This window comes from Medicago truncatula, chromosome 5, assembly GCF_003473485.1.
Source record: "Medicago truncatula cultivar Jemalong A17 chromosome 5, MtrunA17r5.0-ANR, whole genome shotgun sequence".
Classification (NCBI taxonomy): Eukaryota; Viridiplantae; Streptophyta; class Magnoliopsida; order Fabales; family Fabaceae; genus Medicago; species Medicago truncatula.
The window spans coordinates 3,177,495-3,201,821 of record NC_053046.1 but is presented as its reverse complement, the minus strand read 5'-3'; the positions used below and the strand labels follow the sequence as shown (position 1 = coordinate 3,201,821).

At 34.1% G+C, this 24,327-nt stretch overlaps 6 protein-coding genes across 14 annotated transcripts; 2 read left to right on the top strand and 4 right to left on the bottom strand.

The window, feature by feature from the left end:
* The first annotated feature begins 1,241 nt into the window (after nucleotides 1-1,241).
* On the top strand, nucleotides 1,242-2,855 carry LOC11436805 (expansin-A7). Its single transcript, XM_003611139.4, has 3 exons — nucleotides 1,242-1,478; nucleotides 1,899-2,214; nucleotides 2,304-2,855. The coding sequence occupies exons 1-3, from the start codon at nucleotides 1,316-1,318 to the stop codon at nucleotides 2,614-2,616; spliced, it is 792 nt and encodes a 263-aa protein (XP_003611187.1). The 5' UTR covers nucleotides 1,242-1,315; the 3' UTR covers nucleotides 2,617-2,855.
* Nucleotides 2,856-2,950: 95 nt separating this feature from the next.
* On the bottom strand, nucleotides 2,951-5,344 carry LOC11429132 (F-box/kelch-repeat protein At3g23880). 2 transcript variants are annotated; one of them, XR_003012348.2, is made up of 2 exons: nucleotides 4,041-4,177; nucleotides 2,951-3,298 (listed from the first exon to the last, which is right to left on the bottom strand). XR_003012348.2 is itself a non-coding variant. In XM_003611138.4 (2 exons), the coding sequence occupies exon 1, from the start codon at nucleotides 5,217-5,219 to the stop codon at nucleotides 4,092-4,094; it is 1,128 nt and encodes a 375-aa protein (XP_003611186.1). In that variant the 5' UTR covers nucleotides 5,220-5,344; the 3' UTR covers nucleotides 2,951-3,298; nucleotides 4,046-4,091. The 2 variants fall into 2 exon arrangements, 1 of the variants encoding a protein (XP_003611186.1); XM_003611138.4 differs by having other exon boundaries at nucleotides 4,046-5,344.
* A 674-nt stretch (nucleotides 5,345-6,018) lies between these two features.
* Nucleotides 6,019-9,298, bottom strand: LOC11427604 (subtilisin-like protease). The gene has a single exon (XM_003611137.3). The coding sequence runs from the start codon at nucleotides 8,778-8,780 to the stop codon at nucleotides 6,423-6,425; it is 2,358 nt and encodes a 785-aa protein (XP_003611185.2). The 5' UTR covers nucleotides 8,781-9,298; the 3' UTR covers nucleotides 6,019-6,422.
* A 152-nt stretch (nucleotides 9,299-9,450) lies between these two features.
* On the bottom strand, nucleotides 9,451-14,876 carry LOC11440035 (cytochrome c-type biogenesis CcmH-like mitochondrial protein). Of its 8 annotated transcripts, XM_024784386.2 has the most exons (6): nucleotides 14,617-14,864; nucleotides 13,864-13,920; nucleotides 11,865-12,044; nucleotides 10,606-10,759; nucleotides 10,107-10,238; nucleotides 9,451-10,008 (listed from the first exon to the last, which is right to left on the bottom strand). In XM_024784386.2, exons 4-6 carry the CDS (start codon nucleotides 10,747-10,749, stop codon nucleotides 9,790-9,792), a joined length of 495 nt encoding a protein of 164 aa, XP_024640154.1. In that variant the 5' UTR covers nucleotides 10,750-10,759; nucleotides 11,865-12,044; nucleotides 13,864-13,920; nucleotides 14,617-14,864; the 3' UTR covers nucleotides 9,451-9,789. The 8 variants fall into 8 exon arrangements, with proteins under 8 accessions (XP_024640154.1, XP_024640156.1, XP_024640157.1 ...); XM_024784388.2 differs by lacking the exon at nucleotides 11,865-12,044 and having other exon boundaries at nucleotides 14,617-14,868; XM_024784389.2 differs by lacking the exon at nucleotides 11,865-12,044 and having other exon boundaries at nucleotides 10,606-10,755; nucleotides 14,617-14,868.
* Nucleotides 12,186-13,805, top strand: LOC11435729 (alpha-1,3-arabinosyltransferase XAT3). Its single transcript, XM_039834368.1, has 4 exons — nucleotides 12,186-12,336; nucleotides 12,539-12,601; nucleotides 12,808-12,908; nucleotides 13,080-13,805. The coding sequence occupies exons 1-4, from the start codon at nucleotides 12,186-12,188 to the stop codon at nucleotides 13,803-13,805; spliced, it is 1,041 nt and encodes a 346-aa protein (XP_039690302.1).
* Nucleotides 14,877-21,698: 6,822 nt separating the features above from the next.
* Nucleotides 21,699-24,003, bottom strand: LOC11441009 (protein STAY-GREEN, chloroplastic). The gene is made up of 4 exons (XM_003611129.4): nucleotides 23,575-24,003; nucleotides 23,295-23,468; nucleotides 22,960-23,127; nucleotides 21,699-22,290 (listed from the first exon to the last, which is right to left on the bottom strand). The coding sequence occupies exons 1-4, from the start codon at nucleotides 23,701-23,703 to the stop codon at nucleotides 21,970-21,972; spliced, it is 792 nt and encodes a 263-aa protein (XP_003611177.1). The 5' UTR covers nucleotides 23,704-24,003; the 3' UTR covers nucleotides 21,699-21,969.
* Between the last annotated feature and the right edge of the window lie 324 nt (nucleotides 24,004-24,327).

The window sequence follows — 24,327 nt, the reverse complement described above, 5'->3', positions numbered from 1 at the left end:
ATGAATAAATTTTCATATTTATAATCTCAACTTCTTTCTTCTTCACATTACTTGTTGTAAGACTTGGATGAGTATCCGTTTTGCACAAAAGCTTGGTGTGTGGATAACCCAAATGGATAGACTCTAATATCATGACAAAACATATTATGACAAAACTGACTTATAAGATGATAAATTCGTATCTTTTGAATATGAAACTTTTCTTATCTCACCCATCAAAGATGATTTCTCAACATCTAAATCTCACTGAGTATATATGATAGAAATGCAACTCTATCTTAAATATGGTAACAAGGACTCTCTATCATTCTTTGGAGATGATCTAGCTTTTTAGATGGATGTCTTGAGGCTCATAAAGGAAAGAAGACTGTTTCTTTTTTTTTTTGGTTACATAAGAAGGCTGTTTTTTCAAAAGAAATGATTAATAAAAATTAGTTAATTTCTATAATTCTTAAATCTAGGAGCTCTTGAAACTTCAATTTTTATTCTTATAAGTTAAATATACAAGTCTCAAGATTGAAATTTTCTATTAGGGGTATCAAAACTTAGAGTATAAGTTCTCTTTAATGCTACTAGGTGCTTTTTTTAATTTTATAAAACATTAAGTATTAGGGGTGTCAAAATTAAAGCTAATTATATTTTTTTTCTCTCTTTAGTTTTTTGGTAATTAATCTTTTTCTTTGATTCAAAGAGTTGACTAATTGGTGGATATAACTAAGATTAAACATTCTCTCAAAAAAAAAAAAAAAACTAAGATGAAACATGAAAGTCAGCTATTGATTGACTAACAACCTTAAGTAATTGTTATAACAACGACTAACATAAATGATTTATCTAAGGACATAGCTATGAAACTTGTACGCACGTTTTTCAGTCACATATATATGACAAAATGTACAATGACCTTATATTCCATTTCCTTTCCTGCCATTATGGATTATTAGTCGTGTGGATCAATCACGTTTAAATTAATTATAAATAAATAAATTTGATTCATCATAAGATATTCAGGACAAATTCTATTTGGCGCCGACATACGTACAATGTATTGTTGCCTAATCATATTGGTGTTGCTAAATTGCTAAACAAAAAAAGACAAATATATATCAACAATATTAATGTTGACTTTGTACAGATTTTAGAAACTCTATCAAATTCATCGTGGGATCACGACTCCTACAATTAAAATTAATATAGGACTTGTACTTCATATATAAAGGATACATGTACTTGTAATTCTCAATGAGCATCGAATTGCAATCTTTGTAATACAAAGATAACTAATTAAGCTATTAGTTGTGAAAAGAAATTGACCATGACATCCATTCTTCAAGGTCGTTGCTTCATATTGATTGCTTATGCAATGTTGTTCACTTTGATGGGAGAACAAACAGTAGCTGTGGCAATATTTAGACCCAGTAAATGGTCTCTTGCTCATGCCACCTTTTATGGAGATGAAACTGCTTCTGAAACCATGGGTATATACATACATTTATATGTTATCTCAATTATCATTACTTTTTTTTTTTTTTTGAAGGACTCAATTATCATTACTTCTCACTTTGCTTAAACCATTTCAATATTAATTCAGCTTAAAAAGTTCAACATTAATTCATATTAGTGTTGAATTTTAATTAATATGCACTGTCTGTAAAGGTTTATCATGTTATCATAACTAGCTTAAGAGTCACGTTATTTTCAACTAAAAAAATAAAACTTAAGAGTCACACATATTATATGATTAGCTGCGATTGTTTCAAAGTTTAAAAACATGTACACCTATGATCATGATATGTCAAAATTAAACTCTATTAATGTTAAATTAAACTAGTTTTACTTAGTATCAATATTTGATATATGTTTTTTTTTGTTATGAATATGTGTGGTTAAAACTATAGGAGGAGCATGTGGATATGGAAACTTGTTTCAGAATGGTTACGGGACAGATACGGTGGCTTTAAGCTCGACATTGTTCAACAATGGTTATGCGTGCGGGACATGTTTCCAGATTAAATGCTACCAATCAAGTGCATGTTATAGAAATGTGGCCTTCACCACTGTCACTGCCACCAATCTTTGCCCTCCTAATTGGTCCAAACCCTCTGATAATGGTGGATGGTGTAACCCACCACGAGTTCATTTTGACATGGCCAAGCCTGCTTTCATGAAAATTGCACAGTGGAAAGCTGGTATCGTCCCTGTCATGTACCGCAGGTAAATTCACAATGCTCGTTTAAACTTTCCTTAGTATAAAATAATCAGCATTTTACTTAAAATAACGGTTCTTGATGGTTAATTTATAGGGTGCCATGCCAAAGAAAGGGAGGGATTCGATTTTCTTTCCAAGGAAACGGGTACTGGCTATTGGTGTATGTGATGAACGTCGGAGGTGGAGGAGATATGTCGAGCATGATGGTGAAAGGAAGCAGAACAGGATGGATTAAGATGAGCCATAACTGGGGTGCTTCCTACCAAGCATTTGCAACACTAGGTGGTCAAGCTCTTTCTTTCAGGCTTACTTCATACACCACTAAGGAGACTATTATTGCATGGAATGTTGCTCCTTCCAATTGGAACGTGGGACTCACTTATTCTAGTAGGGTCAACTTCCACTGAAGAATTCATGGCATGCCACAAACTTTGTGACCGGCCAATCTGTTTTATAATATACTACCAACTACAACACTTTTGTATTAGCCTTCTAGGTTTTATAAGTAAATAAGTACTGCATCTGCATGAAACTTTCACAAGCTCAGTAGGTGCTTATTGCTAATGCAAAGAAACTGCCACCTTTTTGTTGGTATAGCAAACTTTAAATGTAACGCGTACCCCCTGTAGTCAACTTGATATTTCCACAAGGTTGACACTTTTCAAATTTGAGTTTATACTATAAATCAAAGTACTTATCACAAAAGAAAATTCTAAGTGTTATTATTGCTACAACTAGAACTATAATAATTATGAAGAATAAGGATAAACTTAGTATTTTAAAATCTGTAATCCATAAAAACAAAGTAATGGTTATGTATGATGGCATACCGTAACATCCAGAATTTACAAGTGTTTTCTTCAAATAAAATTTTTGTGATGTTGCTAAAGCAAACAAGCAGCACATCCAACTGGAATCAAGGCACTGCAATGAGCTATGCTTGCTGACTTCAATTCCTTGACATTTTCACTGTGACTTCTCGAAGCAAATGGGAGCTTTTCCTGAGCTGCACGATGGCACTCTGTTTTGCTTGAAATCCAGACATACCCTACATCTACTACAGATGCAGCATATGCCCATCTTGCAACTCTACAAGACAAAAAATAATTTCAATGCATATCTACCAAGTAATAGGGGAGTCATAATAAAAGTAACAAGCATAATTAGTTCTAGTGCATTGTAGGGATTATCTGTTGATTGCTTAAATGTAATGTCAGAATACACAATACAGAATCCCAATGCCAGAAATCCTGGACACCAAGTCCAGAATAAAGAGTTTAAGGATTAGCATGGAAATTAAGCAACGAAATTAACATTATTACACGTATGAACTCATTCTTAGCATGTATATCTGCTACACTCTTGGGTGTTGGTGCAGACAATTAAAATACTGGTTTTGGAAATCTGTGGTTTAAAATTATAGTGAAACCTAATATAGAGTCATAAATATGTAAGTTTGAAATAATCAGCATAGATTATTAGACTACATCATCTAACCTAACAGCTACATACAGGTTCAACCTCCAACAAGCACACCACTGTGAATGAATGAAAGCAAACAATCACTTTTGCAAAAGAGCCGTGTTGAATTAACAAACCAGGACTATGTAATGCAACGTGTAATTTTGAACAGCGTAAAAACGTAATGCACAATTAAGAAGAACAAACAACTGTCACCAACAAACAAAAGAAAATAACACAGCAAATTCTCGATGTGCAAATTTCATCATTCATTAATTAACAATGATTCTCGAAGTCGCCAGCAATCAAAATAAGCATAAAACAAAATATATAATACAAACAGAAACTAACATAAAAGTCAGGATTGAACCTAACTCAAATAACATAGCAGAGCATCTATATCCAAGTCCTGATATTCAAATTAAGGTAACAGCAAACTCTCAACGTAGACTTTTGATTCTACCCAACTAAAGTCTTGACTCTTGGCACTCTTTATAAAACCATTTTCGGAATCGTAAACAACCCACTTCAATTTAAATCTCTCTTCCAGCAAGAGCAGCACATGCCTATCATCCTCAAAAACATATAATATATTGACATTGTCAAAAACCAAACTACGATTAGAAATGCAAGGAATCCGGATCAATTTAATCCAAGACTCTTCATTTCCATATTCCTTCATAAGCCAAACATCATCAAAAGAGTCGGAATGAGAAAATACACACAAACATTCCCTCATCGCACCCAAACTCAACTTAACGGTTACATCACCATAATCAGGCTGTGAAATCTCTTGATAAATTTCTTTCCGCAAATCAAGAGAAACAATAGTACCCAAGCTATTATTATCATCCAAATCATAATCCGCCAACCAATTAACAGTGCCACTCACGAATATTCCCTGTTGACTATAAGGAATCATCAAAGACGGAAAATCCTCAATCCTTCTCCAATAATCAGTACCTAAAGTATAAACACTAACCTCAGTTTTACAAGCATTTACATTATAGCGAAAAACAGAAACAACCTTATAATTATCAATGAAAGGATCATAACCAAAACCATATATAGTGTTTCCATCAGAATCTCCTTCTTTAGGAGTATCTAAAGCGGGTAATTGCTTCAATATTCTCATGGAAGGGTTCCAAAGAAGAGCTAGATTAGGATTGATTGCGAAACAAATTATACCGTCGCAAGAAGCAACGAGGCGATCGTAATAGTTACGATTAATGGGAGAATACTGGTATTCGGTGGCATTATCGGTGAAAATTGAGTTGAAATTGGGAGAGTGGAGTGGGTAAGAGATTACTGTGAATTTTTTTGAGGGGATGCATGTGGTTGTTATGAGGTGGTGGCGATTGGTTGATTCGTGAAGGTGTTTTTTGGCGAATTTGGGATCGGTTGAGATTAGAGAATTCCATGAATTGCATACACAGCGGAATCGTAGGACGCATTTGACGGGGAGTCTAGAGATGATTTCAGCTGCGAGATCGAATGGAATGCAGGTTGCCGGTGTTAGGGTTCTGGTGGAGGCGGTTGTTTCCTCCATCACTACGGCGGCGCTTATAACAGAACGAACGCAGGATTTGTACTTGAGCGTAATGTGAGTATCGTGGTGATACTGTGAATTTGTTTTTTGGTACAAAAAAGATGCTGTGATTTTTGTTATAACATTTTTCGCAGGAAATTGGTAGGTGAAAAGTAACCCAATATAATAAAACAAAATAAATCCTTAAAAAAAATAACCTTTAAAAATATATAAAGGTCTAGTTTGGATAAATAGCTTATATATTAGTATTAAAGCTTAAAATCATAACTTCTTATACTTCTCTTATATTTAATAAGCTTTTTATGTTTGATTATGTACACTAAAAAATACTCATATAAATTGAAGTATTTTAACATTTTATAATTATAAAATGTTAAAATAATTTTAATTCAAAAAATTAAATAATCAAACCACGAATAAAAAGATGTAAAAAAACTACTATTAAAAGTTGAATAGTCATACATGGTTGTCGAAAATTTTAGAGATTAATTTTTCTCACCCCATCACACTTTATAGTTGCATTTGTGAATTACGTCATTGAATTTGCAAAGATGTTAAGTTGTTCTTTGATTCGTCTTACGGATGCAGGAAGGATTAGAGCAGTGGGAGTGGACAATTCAAGTAAGTGTGAAGATTTAGTTTATGTTTGAAACCGGATAGCACTTGTGTCACATAGAGTTGGTAACATTGGTGACATTGGTCAATCACAATGCCACAATGCTTGTGTTTCTCTCTCTTTCACAAACATTGTGACATTATGATTGATCAATGTCACCCAACTCTATGTCACACAAGTGCTACCCCTGCATAACGTACAAGCAATTAAGTTACAATGTCTCTATTGGCATGCAGGTGTGGAAAATTTAGAGCTTTAGTCTTGCATGCTACTTGATCAGTGTATGTTTGGATAAATTACGAGTTTGACAAAATTACTGTGACTAAATGTGATCCTATCAATTTCATGCATGATTTGGTGCTTTACTTTGGTTAGCCTTTGGATTTATAGCACAAATACTGTGTCATACAACTCTAAACGTTCAAAGGATAATAATAACATGACATACTATTTGGCCAGTGCAGAAAATCATAGAATTACTTGTATAAAGAAACATGGTAGTATTTAGATAGTATCTCTTGAATTTCCCCAACAAATATATTTCATTCCCTTTATTTCTTGAACATAACATCATCACCTTCTCCCTGTTACATGAAAATGACTGATATTGGTATCCTAACAGCATGTTTATCAGACACCCAAGTGAGAGAACCCTGAGCATAAGTATTGTTCCCTCTACTTTCCTTAGTTTTTGGTATAAAATCGACCGAATAACTAACCTTCTCATTGACCTCATTAAATGTTATTTCACTAGGATTAACACTCATACCCAAAGCCAAAGGGACTTCAAGTTCAACTCTATAGGTAGAATTTGCCAATCCAACATTAGTCAAAGTTCTTGTATAATACTGTGAATCTGATCCCAACAGAATAGAAAAAGAAGGATAATTCAGTTGAGCTTCTGGTATACTTTTCACATTAGAGCAGTTCACTACCCACTGAGCAATAAGTTCAATCTCTTGATCAGTATAACCCAAACCACACAGATAAGGAACGTAATCTTCTGGTTGAATATCATAAACAAGACCAGGATCATTAGCTTTAACAGGATTAACATGTCCTGCACCAGTAGCAAAAACATCAGCAGGTGAAAGTCTTTGATCCAATATAGGAATCCCGCCGAGGTTGAGAGTATTAGCAGTTGTCATGATTGCTGATTTTATTGCAGCTGGCGACCAATCAGGATGAGAACTTTTGATCAATGCAGCAATGCCACTGAGATGAGGACAAGACATTGAAGTGCCAGAAGTAATGGCAAAAGGTGGAGTCTTGTTGTCAATTGAAACAGGCCATGCAGCTAGAATGTTGACACCTGGACCAATGATGTCTGGTTTAAGAATTCCAGGACTTTGTTGGCTTGGTCCTCTTGAAGAAAATGAAACAACAGAAGGAGCTAAAGAATCACCAATTACTGTTCCTTTGAATAACAATGTTGCTGTTGGATTGTAGGTTGAGTTAATGTAATCTTTGATTGTTAAACCAGCTGCATAACTTACTTCAACTGCTGGCAGAACATGAGCAGTAGCAAAAGTGCTGAAACCATCACTTTCTGAGTTTACAAGAATCACTGCTACACCATTTGCATTTAGAACTTCTTGTCCTTTCACAAAGGTTGAAACATCTTCACCTATATCACACAACACAACTTTTCCACTTAGATCAATATTCTTTAAGGAGCCTGGAAGACACAATGACTGATTTTGTGTTTGGTTTCCATATCCCAATGAACCTGCATACACAAGTGGAAATAATTGTTGAGGAAAATCCTTAGGTTGGAATAATGTTTCACCCTCATATTCCTCTCCATTTCCTAGTTTTGCTGATGCTACTATTTTTCTGTCAATTGTGCTTGCACCTACAGTGAGGATCCAAGGAGCTTCATTCGAGAGAGTGCTGTATTCAGGGCCAGAGTTTCCGGCAGAGCAGCTAACAAAAACACCATTTTTAGTAGCAGCAAAAGCACCAATTGCAATTGGGTCTTCAAAGAATGGAAGAGAACCTAAACCAAGTGAAAGTGACAGAACATCTACACCATCTTCAATAGCTATATCCATTGCAGCTAAGATAGCACTTTCGGGGCATTCTATTTTATCATTGCACACTTTGTATATTGCTAAGTGAGCATTAGGTGCCATACCAGCTGCTACACCTTTAGCATTACCAAAAACACTTGCATCTTTTATGAATCTTCCTGCAGCCTCCGCAGCAGTGTGCGTTCCATGGAAAATGTTTTCAAATGGAGGCTCTTGAATCGTACTTTTGACTAAACTTCTTGCACCAATGAGCTTATTGTTGCATATTTTCGTTCCATTGAATTCACAATGGCCTTTCCATTTTGCAGGTGGCGGCGGCATTCCTTCGTCATTGAATGATGGATGAGAAGGGAATATTCCTGAGTCTATGACTCCAATTATGACACCTTTTCCAAGGTTATCATCATTCCACAACCCCTGTCCATGCTTCAGACCCAAGAAAGTTGGACTGTGAGTTGTGTGTAATGAAAGTGTCCTTTCAGGTCTTGCTAACAAAATCCCATCTTTCTCTTGAAGAGATTTGGCTTCTTCTGGTGTCAGCTTCACAGCAAATCCAGAGGCTACATGGCGGTATGAGAAAACCATTCTGTGCTTGTGAGGAAAATTTTGTGGAAGAAATGAATGGTACCAGCTATGCAAATCTTCTGATTGAAAGGAAGCAACATTTTCTGATTTTTTGACATGAACAATGTATGTCATTAAGTTGTGATCATGCTCTTGATTCTCCTCTGCAGCAAATACTGATGTAATTTGGTTGAAGCTGCAGAGAATGAAAATGAGACTAACAAGCAATGACAGTTGCATAGTGTAGTTGGTTTTCATCATGATTTGGGATTTGATGAAGATAAAGAAAGAATTGCTTGTGATTTGCCTACTATCATGCATGTTTATATATATAGATAGATATATCATATATGCCACAGAAAACAAAATGGCAATTTGGTCATAGTTTTATTTTAATTACTTACTAGTTACTACTTGGGAAAACTAGGGTAAATGTGTATGATATAAGACTTTTTTTGGTAATTTGAATAAAGCAACTGTCATAGTAATTCCCCTATATATGTGATGTTAATTTGTATGTATTTGGTCCGGTGCTAACTGCTAATAGCTATGTTGCACATGGTACATCTATTTTTCTGGATATATCTCTCTTAACATTGCTATATTTAAGAAAAAAGACAAGTTTTATACTGTATTAAAGAAATTCTAGATAATATTTTTTTACAGATAGTATAAATAGGGGTTATCTCTTCTTCGTACAATGAAGATTTTAAAAAACAAAATTGAAAAGGAATAAATTATGAGAAATGCTAAAGAATGCCTTCAGGGCATTGATTAAGACGATAAAAATAAAAATATTGCATTGGGAAGTAAGGTTGCGTACAATACACCAACTGGTGGGACCCCCCGGACTCTGTGTATGCCGGAGCTTTAGTGCACAAATATCCATCTCACAATTGTACCCGACAAAAAACTAGGCCCGCGTCCATAATTCAATGCCTAGCTACCATGTCATAATAAAAGTGTTGACGAGCATAATTTTATTTAGTTCTAGCACATTATGGGGATTAGTTGTTGATTGCTTAAATGTAATGTCAGAATACAGAATCACAATGCCAGAAATCCTGGATATCAAGTCCAGGATACAGAGTTTAAGGATTGGCATGGAAATTATGCAATGAAATCAACATTATTACACATATGAACTCATTCTTAGCATGTATATCTGCTCCACGCTTGGTGTTGACGCATAAAATTAAAATACCGGTCTTGGAAGTTTGTGGATTAACATCAAAGTGAAACCTAATATACATTCATAAACATATAAATTGAATACGTTTGTTGTCCTTTAAAGCCACAAACTGAGTTGGCAGAGTTGCCTAAAAGGTAAAAGCCACGATCTAAATAGTCGATGTGATCATTGACCTCGCAATCTCCTCCACCAGGAGGAAGTCTCAACTCTCTGTGACTTAAATCCCTGTGAAGCAGGTGGTGTAAGAATATCAAGCATTGTTTCCTTCTCTCTTGGGGTCAATGGAACACCTCTAACAAGGTTCAGAGCCATGATATGAACGTTAGTCTTTTGTCTATGCTTCTGGTAAGCCCATACTCCAACAGCTGCACCACCAACTAAGAGCTATTCAAAAGCATGTGTTTTGGAATCAGTACAAATGTAAACTGCACTACAAAATAAATTACAAGTTCAAGTGCTTTCAATCCCCTAGAAAACTTTACCGGTGATAACCACAAAGCTGCTGTCTGCCAATCAAACTTGGGTTTATAGAGTATACTCTCTCCAAATTCAGTTTGAAGCTTTTTGTAGATATCCGTGTCACTTTTTCCAGAACGAATTTCATCACGGATTAGCTGGAAAAATATTCAAGTGTTTAGGGTTTATATAATACTGAAAAATTCCACTTTCAAACAATGTAACCAAAACTGATCTGACCAGCGGTTCGCCGAGATCTCAAGGTAGACTGTAAAACAAAATTTTAGGAATAGAGAACAAAAACTGAGAACGGAATAAAAAAATCAAGGAAAAGCAAACCCCAAAAAACAAAAAGTAACAAACAGACTCTACCCTGAGATTATTAACCTAGTTCCAAAAAATTAGCCATGACTTGAAACTTTTATTTTCTAGTGACCATGCAAAAACTCCAAACAAGGCTCCTTTTATCAAGTCAAATTGTAGAAACTGGTTAGATGAATGAAGAGAATGTAAGAGTGGATGTACCTTCCTAAGAAGAATGGCAATGTCGGCTTGAGAATCTTCAATGGATTGACTCCCACAATCAGTGCATCTCACATTGTGACTGATGTCTCTAGCCCGGGCATCGACTATTAGTTTCTCTTTTACATCGTCATCCTTACTGGCCATTCAAACCTACCTAAACAACATGTATTGGTATTACTATTACCAGTGGCGGAGCCAGACAAAAAAGTTTGGGGTGGCTGCTATTAAAAAAACTTGCGAAAAAAACAGGAAAAAATACAAAGAGGTTCTGCCTAAATACGTAACACCAATTCACCGAGAAAACCCAAAACCAACAATGGCATCAAACAATGAGGCCGAAGTATATACTAGCATAGAGCAAGCATACCCCTGCCTCACTCCCGAACTAGCCAAGCATCATTGAAAAGCAACCACCAAAGACAGAAAAACAGCTGCAAGCAGCGCTGATCTGCTACACCAGCAGCACCAAAAAACCAGTAAAAAACTGAAAACAGCAAAAAATAAACTGGCAGTAAGGCACAGACAGCTCCGAATACTAAACCATGATCTCTCCTATGGCTCTTGCTCTAGCTAGTTGTCAAACTCAAAGTTCTTTTCTAAGGTTTCATTTTATCATGAATAACTCTTCTTCTCTTCTCCAACATTAAGCTACAACCGCATAGCTATCTTCTTGCTCCAATTTATTTAACATTACATAAAAATATTCACAATTTCAAACAACCATCAAATATACTGCATTTTAACTGCATATCATTTGTATCTTTAAAGCATTTATAAAAAGCAGAGCAAAGATGCAGAGACACTCTTATAAATACTAAAAAAATATTCACAAACTTGAGTCATCATCCATTCCATTCCATTGGCTTTCAATTGGGAGCAGTTTAAGATGTAAAAAGTTTAGTCCTACATCAATAATACTATATTTCACATAAAATTAATCAGTAGATTCCTCCAAGAATTTAACACAAAGACTTAAACAAGTAATTTCTTTAGAAAGTGAAACCATCACTAGGCTATGATTAAAACTATGATTAACAAAAAAATCTTTGTAAAGAGAGTAAAGGTTATGCAATTATGAATTTATCAATTAACAAAGGACAGTAAATATGGTTACGACCAAAGGGGCAAAGAACAACAGTCAACAGGTTTAACAATTAGAGTTGACAATCAACTAAAGAACTCATGGAAATCAACTAAAGAACATGTAATCATCAAATCATAATCATAATTGAAGGAAATTACATTCAATTTCACATTACCTTACAAGTTACAACAATTAGGGTTTGTGGAGAGAGATGGATGGAGATAGCTCTCTAAACTAAAGAATCAATACAGAAGATTGAGGGGGGTGCGGCGGTGATGGATGGAGAAGGAGAAGAGTGGTCGCGGCTCGCCGGCAGTGGTGTGGTGGTGGATGTTGTTCGGTGGTTTTGCTTTGGCTGGGAGAAGAAAAAAGAGGAATGCGCATCAGATGAAAGAGAAAGGGGAAGAGGAAATGAAATTGAATTGGTAATATTCATATTAGTTAAGGGCATTATAGTAATTTCCAGTGTATAAATATATTTTATTTTATTTTAGAGATGGGGTGGCGGTGGCTCCCCCTTGCCACCCCCAGTTCCGCCACTGCAGATGATAGAATTGTACAAAAGAACCCTGTCAATGCCACAGATGATAGAAATGTACAAAAGACCATTGTCAATGCCACAAGAATCTCTCCACAAATGGCTAAAGGTAATAACAAATTAATTCATAGTAGTAAGGGCAAAGTTCAGATCAGGTCAACTTGTGGTTTTAATTATACGAACACCTCAGCCAACTTAATTTACATTGAAAAAAAAAAAGTTAAAAACAAAAGATAGGCAGAGTACACAAGGATGGTCATTATAAGGACTGTAGAAGTTAACAATTTTGACAGAAATACTTTATTTTGCAGTTGCAGATAATGCAACAAAGACTCTCATCAACGACACCAGCATCTCTCCACCAAAAGCCGAAGGTAAGATTATCTGCTTGTCTGATGTCTCAGTCAAGTTGAGACTTGAAAGCTTAGTTCGAATAAGCTATAATTATTGATTAGTACTAACATTGATCCATCCACCCGCCCCCAATAGAAAATGCAAGTTCCACAATCATATTGAAAATAATGATATTAATTCTCAAAGAACCTTTATATGCAAGGCCTAATCATTCTTTATTTTTCAGCTGAAAAATTAGAAACAAGAAAAGTAGAGCTAGAGCAAGAGCAACCACTATGTGTTTCAGAAGCAAGAACTGAATACTGCCAACCCCAAGGAGATATCCGGGTGCATGGAAAATCCTCCTCCGTTTACATTGTGTCACACAAAACAAACAGCCTGGCTGAAAATGTGTCATGGATTATAAGGCCTTATGCTCGGAAGAGTGATGCATATACAATGAGTAGTGTAGCAAAATAGTCAGTAAAGACTGTAAAACCTAGCCACAAAGTCTCACAGTGCACCAAATATCACAGCATTCCAGCAGTAATATTCTCTACTGCAGGATACACTGGAAACCATTTCCATGAATTCAGTGATATTGTCATTCCACTGTTTTTGACTTGTAGACTATTTAATGGACAAGTACAGCTTATCATAACTGATAAGAAGTCTTGGTGGATTTCCAAACACCAAGCGTTTCTTAAAAAACTGTCTAACTATGAAATTATTGACATTGACAGAGATGATGAAGTGCATTGCTTCTCTAAGGTGATCATTGGCCTTAAAAGGTATCATAAAGAGCTAAGCATTGACCCACAGAAGTATTCCTATTCTATCAAAGACTTCATGGAGTTTTTGAGAAGTTCTTATTCACTGAAGAGAGTGGGTGCAATTAAAATTAGAGATATTGGTAATAAAAGTAAGAAGCCTAGGCTCCTGATTCTCTCCAGAAAAACATCAAGATCCTTCATTAATACAAATCAAATAACAAAAATGGCTAAAGGGTTGGGTTTTAGAGTAATTGTTCATGGTGCAGGTCTTACTAACATACTTTTCCTTCCTCAAAATGCAATTTTCATCCAAGTTGTGCCTTTTGGTGGAATGCAAGTGGAATGGCTTGCCACAAATGATTTTGCAAGGCCCTTAGAGAATATGAACATAAAGTACTTGGAATATAAAATAAGGTTGGAAGAAAGCACTCTTATACAACAGTATCCATTAGACCATATGGGATATTCATAGGGTTAAATGTTTACCTTAAATTCTTTTATTAACCATATTGAGATTCAAAAAATCTTACCTTCAATCCTATGTAGAGAAGTGCCGTTGTCTTCAACAAGTATTTCAGTTAAAATGTCTTCAATGGTAGATCAAAGAATCATCACATAAACCAACTCATGTCAGATTCATTTGGCTTCTTATCTCGAAAAACTCTACTGTGTTAACTTTACTGAAATTCAGAATATGGGTATCTTTTGATCTGTTTATTTGAGCTTATCGACTAACATAAGCACTTGCAAGACTGTCTTGGGAGAGCTAATAAAAGCAACTTATTTATAAACTATTTACAGCTTATTTCTTTAAGCTCTCAGATATAACTTTTAACATAACATTCCCAAATTCCAAACTTTCTAACAAACAATTCATAACAAAAGCATCAACTTTCTAACATTCCAATTCCAATTCTAACTAACAACTACAATATCTCGGGTTTGAACCCAGGTGAAGCTAAAAAAATGCATTATAACATAGAAAAAAACTAGTTGGTTGAAGGTGATGACAGGGTAAGTTTTTTTCAGTTGGGCATTTCATCAAACAGCTACAAGTCAAAACTATGACATGAACATAAAAACATAACAAAAAATGAATCATGATGGTTTAACTTTAATACTCAATGATTGTGAATTATGATGATCACGATAAATGAAGGGTAGTGGTATAAAGCATAGATGAATTTTGTAATAAAACACCTAAAAAAAATGGAATTGTTGCTGAAGGGAAAACACGAAATGAGGAATTATAAACGGGAAATGAGGTTGGCATAGAAACTCACTGATGAAGAAGTAAGGGAGGTGTTGGAAGCAATATTATTAGGCGCGGATAAGGAGAACCGGTACAGAGGAGTAGATACGCTGCTGACTGCCACGGTTGAGTTGAGAGGGAAACAGAAATATCTGAGGGCGGCAGGGCGCCTTTGATTTCGTTCGTGTTTAGAAGATTTGAGTGATTTACACGTCATACACGTATCAAAGCTCCTGCAAAAAATTACATTTAGTCATCAAATTATCGGCTCCTCTTAGATTTATTACTCCTAAAACTATGAAAATGTAAGTAGTCTCATAGTATTTTAAATCCATTTTTTTTTTATCAAAAGCAATAAAATATAAAAGCAGGAATGAGGTGTCAAAGACAACCAATGAACAGAAAAACTAGTCAAAAGTATTTTAAATCCATTAATTTGATCATTACTATTAAAAAATTTGGAAATAATTTGACCGATTTTCATGTATTTAAAAAGTGAATGATAGTCTAAAGTCATGTCTAATTTTGTATGTATTGTCAAGCTCGAGTTTTTTTATATTTGTCTCTCTAATTTTTTTGGGAGTTGTCACTCATAAACTAGTTGTTGCTTAGTTTATTTCTTTTGGATTTGACTCTTGTTAATTAAAAAAATTATGATTAACTCATAATAATTTAATCGAGTATCGTTGATCCACACATTTTCAATGGCTCACCTAATCAAAGTGTATGGTATCTTTGATATGTTTTTTTTTTTCACAAATCAAAATGCTATATATATATTAAAACAACGACGACGAAGCTCCATGCACAAGGAGTGCAAAGAACACCACCAATCAAAGTTTACAGACACAAAGAGCCAAACAAAAGCACCAGGAAAATAGACAAAATCAGTGGATACCCATACAAGGTAGCGGATGTTTCCACCAATCTTGATAATAATGACAAAAGGATGCATGTTTAGCTTTCAACCACACAAAAAGAGAGAAGTTTTACTTTCTCATTAAGAACCAAATGAGTAGACACCATATTTTTGAAAATACGATTATTACGCTCCTTCCAAATTACCCAGACACAAGCAAACCAGATGACCTTGAAAAACGAGTGAGTATCACGCGTCATCCCTTCCATGAAAGAAACCTGAATGCAATGATCACGAATCTGACACGGAGCAACCACCGAGATCCCTATCCAATTCCAGACAAGAAGCCACAAAGAAGAGGACAATTCACAGTCTAGAAAGATATGAGTAGTTGTTTCGGCTAATCCACACCCATTTACGCAAGCCAAGTCATTTGCATGAACAATATTCCTCCGCAATGGATTATCTTTAGTAGGCAGCCGGTTACGGAAGACACTTTCACAGAAATATTTCTATGCCAGACATCCAGAGTAAGACAATTGTTGCAGTTGAAATGTGCATTCCAACTACAACAATTGTCTTACCTTTGAATGGGGTAAATTCAAACTTGCCAAACAACATGACTCAAGCATTTCACCCGACATTCATGTTTTCCTTTGAAAAGAATAAATTTTTGCTACGCTTGTTTTAGATGATGATATTCAAGTGCCAACAAATAAGGTTCATTCATTGACACTTAATACATTCATCTAAATCAACCTAACAAGAATTTAATCTTTTCAAAGGAAAAACATGAATGCCGAGCGAAATGCTTGAGTCTTGGCCGTTTGGCAAGTTTGAATTACCCCATTTCAGAGGTAAGACAATTGTTTCAGCTGATCTCAGCAACGTCACCCGCATACCGATCCACTGGAACATGTTGTGCTCTTAAAATATGCTCGTCACGTTTTCGTCGTTCGTTAATTCCACCCAAGTGAATGATACTCTCCCTCGTCGAGCGTTAGACGTTTATACCGAACGTGTTCCACCCTCTTTATGTCTCTGGGGTTGACTCCTTGGTTGAGTTCAGTGAGTTCATCCTTGATTTGAAGGAATCTAGTGATGTATCTTTTAACAAAGAATAAAATTGTGGTGGCCTATATGATACTCAACGCGAACAATATTTCAGAAACGCGTTGTAATTTGTAAATGACTTGAGATATATATAAGAATAATCTTTTAAAGATCTATATTTAGTTCGTGTGGAAAAACTGTCACAAGAGGATAAGAAAATCTTATCAATCTCCGTCAAAAAAAAAAAAAAATCTTATCAATCAAAAAATAAACTACTCCTATTTAAAAACTCTTTTTATTGTAGGATTAATTTGTAATTCGAGATAAGGGATTAAAAAAGAGACGGAGTAAAAAGGTAGAAGTTTTTTTTTTTTTTTTTTTTAAGAAATCAAAATGAAATTATATAACACACCAAACAGCAATATCCAAGCACAAGGTGTGCCTAGGATACCACTAAGAATTACAAGGGTTTAAGAACACAACAAACAGATATTACACTAGTTAGTCAAACCCAAACAAGCAAAAGGATCTGACCATCATCTCTGCGTACCATAAACAAACACAACATTTTTAGCTTTCAGCCACCCCAAAGATAACAATTTAACCTTATCTAACAATTGAGGGACAATATTAATAGAATTATTGAAAAGACGGTTGTTACGTTCACTCCACAAAACCCAAGCACACAACAGCCAAATAAGCTGCAAGAATGATCTTTTTGCTTTACCAACACCTGTCAAATGAGTAAACTGCATCAGATGATCTGTAATGATGTTAGGGTCCACTCCTGAAAAACCAATCCAATCATGCACCTGCTGCCACAAAGATGCAAATGTAGTACAAGATAAAAATAAATGACCAGCTGTCTCCACGTGACCACCACCAGAAACACAAAAGATATCATCCGCGGGGACAACACCACGAATCGTCAGATTAGCTTTCGTAGGTAATCGATCTCGGATAAGCCGCCACGCAAAAATTGAAACCTTCAAAGGAACCTGAGGATGTCACACCAACTCAAAAGGTAATCCCATCTGAGAATCATCCCCAAACGTCAACAAATCATAGGCACCTCTCACAGAGTACCCCTCTGCAGTATCTGGAAGCCACTCCCAAACATCTGAAACATTAGGAATCAAAGAGATATCAAATAGTAACATGAGTTGAAGTCCTAATGTCAAAAATAATAGGCAAAATTACACTTTTGATCCTTAACTTAATTTCAGGTAACAATTTGGTTATTTATCTTCTTTTTTTTTTCATTTCAATTTGATCATTTTTGTCCATTTTCAAATTCATGATTTTATTTTCTTATGGTCTTTCAATCTTCAATTATATGATCCTCGTCTATGTTTGCATAAGAATATTATATTTGAAGCTTGAAAATATATATATAAATGGACAAAAATGACTAAATTGAAATGAAAAAAGATAAATGACCAAACTGTTACTTGAAATTAAGTTAAGGAACTAAAAGTGTAATTTTGCCAAAATAATATTAACATTAACATACCAACATTTGTTATTAGAAAAGATTAGTGTAACAGACAAATTTGTCCGTTTTTAATTAATGTTATATATGGTTATCTCGTTAAAACAATATCATTATAGAGAAACACAATTTTTTTATTGGATAGAGACAATTAATCCAATTTATTTTGTCTTTTATTTTTTTTTTAGCAATCAGTAAAGAATGATCAAACAACTCAGGTCACATGGTCTTTTTGAATAACTAAATCAATAACTAGTACAGTACTTTTTTATTTTTCTTCATATGGTAGTCCTATGGTTTGCAAATTGCATCCCAAACTATTATAACCGATTAAACCGAATACAATAAACAAACTCCCACGGCACAAAATATATGTGGTCTAATCTAGTAACACAATACACGTGTCATGCTAGAGGTGAGAAAAGAAACTCTTACTTTTCATCAACCTTATCATCAAAACCGCCTTAACAGTAAACTGCAATGCCGGTGTTGGTTAGATAAGGAGATAAACAACTCCATGCATTAGGACACAACATACACTGTCATCTAGGAAAATTAGAACTACACTATTTATAAATGATATTTTTTGAATGAATAATGATATTTGTGTAATCATTTTATAAACAATTTTTGTAATAATCTTCTTTTTATCTTTTTTATTGGTTAAAAACAATAAAAATAAAAAAAAATAAAGGAAAGGAAAAAAACATCATAATGAAAGAAAAAATTGTTCAAAAATTATAATAAAATAGTTGTATAAATAACATTTTCTTTTGATGTGTCATTCAACTTCAAACTTATTACATATAGAGCAACCCATTTGGCCATTGTTTTTGGAGTTAGAAAAAGCATGACAACGTTTCTTTTTTCAGTTCAATGTGTACAACGTTGTCTTTGTACGTATGGTTACTATTGAATTTAACTGGTATGGACTGATATTGAGGAGGACGGGATGACGGGTATCCATGGACCATGTCCAGGTACCTCTCTCTGATGCTTACACTATTTAACTTTGTCATGTAGTCATACACCTATTATGTGTGTATATGTTGCTAACAAATATTCTGAGGACATTTTTAAAAAAATTTAATAAAAAATTATTATTTAAAAAAGTTAGAAATTTCAATTTTTAATGTAATAAAACACAAATTTTGATAAAATCTTATTGCTTAAAGAGTACTTCAGAATGCTTGTTTGCATTTTCTTTATAATAAATGTAAAGTGGAGAATAACAACTTGAATGTGGTACCAAAAAAAAAACAACTTGAATGTGGTGTAAATTGGATTAGTTAGAGAACACCATCGTGGAAAACCAATAGTATTGAAAACTAAAAAGTGGAGAATAAATTGAATTAAATAGAGAGAACCATCGTAGAAAACCAATTATTATTGAAAATTAAAGGTGACAATCTTTTATTTTTTCTTGTCGATAAACAAAGCAATATTTATTCACTTAAATTGATAGAGTTTATCGGGGACATCGCTAAAAATTTAAATGATCAATATGAGAACACATTTACAACATCAAACTTAATAACATACAAGATACAACGAAAAAATATTCACAAATAATATGATAAAATTAAAGTGGTTGAAATACACATGCATCCGAATCTGCAACATTGATGCACATAGTTGAATAGTCAATCTTTGAATAAGATTAAATGAACATTGCAACAAGACAAAAGAAATCAAACAACATCGCACAAGACAGCGAATAACACAGTCCACACTTAAATGCCGAAATCACAAAGTAAAAAAACTTAAGTCTATGTGAAAATTGCTTATTTATATTTAAATAAAGATAAAAAGATGAAGATGAGTGATTTCAGATATAAAAAATTAACCCAAAACTATTCCTTCAATGAAGAAAATGGATTAGAGAAATTAAAGAGGAAAAATTGAGACGACTTTTTTAGAGAGAGAAGGCTATACAATTTTTTTTGAACACATTCTTTCCGTAAATGTAACAATTTTTGTTTTTTTCGATCTAATAGTTTAGTGCTACAGCTCACACAGTTAAATGTGGAAAAGTGGGGCGTCCGAGGTTCGAACCCCAACCCCTACATAAATTATGCAATGTCCCTACCAACCCTATCATATATATTTTTGCAAAGCTAAATATTATAAAAAAAATCACTTAAAATCAATGTGTGAAACGTTGTCTATGTACGTGTGGCTACAATTGAATATAGTAATTGGCATGGACCTATATAACGAGGGGCACCCGTGGGTCTGGGCCCTCCCTCTCTCTCATTTGTCATGTCTCTCAAAAAAACTTTGTCATGTACACATATTATATCTACTATATTGAATTTGTTTATGAAATTTTAGTTTTGATGCTAATTTTAAATCATAATCAACCTAACAAACTATGTTTGTTTTTTAATAACATCATATAATATAGAAAATATAACATGAATTTTTATATTTTTTAATAACACCAACACTATAACTTTACCATAGGTTCCTTTAAATAAAACTTTGTTATAATTTTTTTTGTTTAAAGGTATAATTGAAAGTGAAAAAGTCATCCTAAAATCTCATATTTTCTTTATATATGACAAGCGAAAAGAGGGATACTCAAGTGTCTGTCTTTTCGTTCTTTTTACTGCGTTAACGTTTGAAAATTATGAATTGTTTTTTTTTTATGAAATTTTAATTTTGATTAAAACTAAAAATATAAATAATTGTTGCTTTCAAGTTAATAACTAATCAAACTAACCATGATTATCTATTTCAATGTTACCAACAATATAAAAAAGATACAATCTAATTTTATATTTTTTAACGACACTAACAACAATCTTTATCATGGAAAAAGTTGTTTAAGGATATAATTGAAATAATGGAAAAATAAATATATAAATAGATTTCATAATATCCATAAACTGGTAAAGATCTACGGCACGAATGCATCATCTCGAATATTGATATCCTCACCTTACATTGTAAGGAAAGAAGAAAGAAAATTTCTACTTGCTTTTTTGGGGATCTTCTGCTAGGATACAAGATGGCTGGCAATGACTTCATCGATCCTTCCTTAGTCGCTGCAGTCACGGATTCATCTGACCCTTTCATTCATCATCTCGCACCTTCCCTACTAGACCTGATTACCCAAATATTTTCTTCAAAACCTTTCTTCAAAGGAATCAGAAGATGCCTTAGCATTTGCTTTGTCACATCTCAAGGTATCGTTGAGGTATGGAGGCTCCCTAGTGATATGGTTTTCAACAAAGATGTCAATTAGGAGGATTGGTCGCCGAAATACTAAAATAGTGATCTCATTATTGCCTATTCTAGCAAAACCGTCCATGGAGTCATCGTTATAAGAGAGATGAGAGATATTATAGGATGAAAATATGAACACTTTGAAAAAACATGTAAGAAAACAAGGATCAATTGTAGGGTGGATTGTATTGCAATAGAATCCAACTAAAAAAATACGTGGATCACTATTTCAAATCTAGTTGAGTTAGATGTAGACTTAAGATAACACCCATGCATATCAACGTTGACAAATGAAAATTCATGACACAACACGATGTAACTAAGGATTTTCATGTGACATGGGAGCTCCATTTAAACCCTCGTTTTCGATTACCAGATATAAGAGTTTTAAAAAATAAAAAATAAAAATCAAAGGTATAAATGTATTTGAGAAAACATGAAGAGAAAAATGGAAATTATTTGTACCATGAAACAACACTTCAATTAAATAATTTTTATATTGAAATTGATAATTGCAATTTTGAACCTTACAAAGGTCTATTGAATTCCTAGGTAAAAATACTTGTTTACACATATACAATACAATACCTGATTTTTATGAATTAAAAATTATACACCAAAAAAAAAAAAGTAAAATAAAAAATTTCAAATATGACCACTTTTCTTATATTTACATTGAAAAGGGTTTTGGATTTTCCCACGATGAGCAACGTATAGAATAAGAAATGAGAGTTTCGTGTGGTTACAAGTTACAGTGATTGTTGAGTTTCAATTCCATCAATAGGTTCATAAGTATCATTGTGAACCTCATTAGAGCACGGCATTGGGCTCAACTTCAACGGTGGAAAGCAGCACTCGCAAGTTTCTTGACATGGCTCAGGTAGGGTCAAATTTTGGTGGTCCCTTTGGGTCCCACTAGTAGGTTGTGAAGCCTCCTTTAGTGGACCCCAACATTCTACCTTGTTGAATTCTGGAATCTTTGAATGAAAATATACCCAAACCAATGCTTCCTGTAATTCCGGATAGTTGTTGAATAAATTGCCGTCACCGTGTACAAAAGCCTTCAATACCTAAATCAAATCAAACACACAATGTTAATAATCACAATAAGATATAGTCTTAATCATGTTTTTTTTTTTTTTTTTGTCTAAGTGACACTAAGATTCAATTTTTAGGATGAATAACTTAGGTATCCGAGTCTTAATCATGTTTGTCATGTCCCATAAACACAATTGAAATAAAAAGTTGGCCAACTACTCATACATAGTAGTTCTCGCACCCCATGATAACTTGTTGACCAATTCATTCACGAGTTATGTTTTTGTCATATATGTGAAATTCAAACTTAGATAAGTATGAAGATGCTTAAAACTTACTATCAATTGAGGTGAAAACACACATTGAGGTGTGAGATCGAACTCTAAAAACCCTCGATTAAAATGAGTTTTAAGAATCTTTGTACTTGTCCCTTAGTACGTGGCAAAAACTCAGAAAATGATCGTCAAGACAACAATATTTCGGATCTTATAGAAAAAGTAAAATAAGTGTGGAGACATATCTCTAGTGAATTCGAACTTGTAATACCCCATATTAACCCTTGGAAATCAAGTTCGAACTTGTAATACCCCATATTTATCCATGGAGCTCGAGTTCATACTCGAGCTACCCCTTTCTATGCATTAAGTGTGTGTGTGAGAGTTTCGTAGATAAAAAATTTAGTCAAAAAAAGACATGCTTACCACGGGTAACTCTTTGCAGAAGATGAAATATCTTAGTCTAGCAAATATATCTAACAAAAAATGGCCACCACTAATATGACAATGAACATGGAGAGACATCTTTCCCTTCACCTTCTTCCACTGCGCCACAACTTCATCCCTTTGCAATCTATTATACCATCCCTGCAACTGCAATTGAATTCCCATGTTTGTATACTTTTTTATTCCTAAAATTCAATATTCATTATTTTCTTGTGTGTGTGAACCTCTTCAACTCTGTTTTGTGACTTCCATCAAATGATTAGGGAAGACATGACTGTGATGATGATGTTGATAATCAAAATTATGAGAAATACCTGAGAGTTATTAATGGTTTGAGAAATTGCCAAAGTGAGTTTTGAGGTTACATCACTATGTGTTAACGTATAAGTCCTTGGAAGATTTCCTGGATGTTTGTCTTCATCAATTCCTAAGAACAAAACCTTCAATTTTGATGCTTCAAATATAGCCGGTCCAAATAACCTAGCAACCTGTTCCAAAATCCAAACCAAACCAAACCCACAAATACAAAGTCAAAAATTAAATAAAACTAAATTTATTTGAAAAATTGAGAAGAAAAAAGAAAGAAAAACATACAGGAACAATTGATTGGTTCTTCTTCCATAACCGTCTTCTATTTGGAAAAAGAGGTTTATGTTGAGGTGAAAAAGAAGGTTTGAACTTAGAAGTGAGCATAGGAGGAGGAGCGGTGGTTAGAGTACCCATGTTCTTGTAGTTAGATCCAATCTTTGTGGACTCGCAAAGACAAAGAATTAACGTTACGTGGTTGTTCAACAAACAACAATAAAAGAGTGTTGTTTGATGAGTATAAGAATGAAAGGTCTTCTTTTTAATATGCTTTACTTTGCTTGTAACAAGTGATGTGGGATTTTTGTTGAGAAGAATCTTCTTTAGGTTTTGCTTCTAAGATTGAGCTAAGAAAATTGGATAAAAGTAACAAGAGATAATTGATTAAATGCGTGTTGTAAATGTTGTGTGACTTTTGGGTTTGTGATTGCTTGCGGTTGCTTTAAGTAGTAGGTTTGTGCAATGGTGTCTTTTTTTGCATAGTTTTGGCTATTTTCGGTTGTAGTTGTGTCTATGCCTCTCTAAGACACGTTTCTTTTGTGTGAACTTACCACGTGGTCTTGTTGGACTAATTTGTCTCTAATCCAACGGTGGCGGACCAATTTTTTGGTATAGCAAACTTTAGGCTTTCTTCTCTATCATCATAATAATGGAGGTTTGTAACTTTTTTTTAGCTGTTGTTATTTGTTACTTCTATTGTCTCGGATGTTCTTGAAATTGCACCTTGAGTAGGTGAGCGCAGCCAATTATACTCCTCTCCAA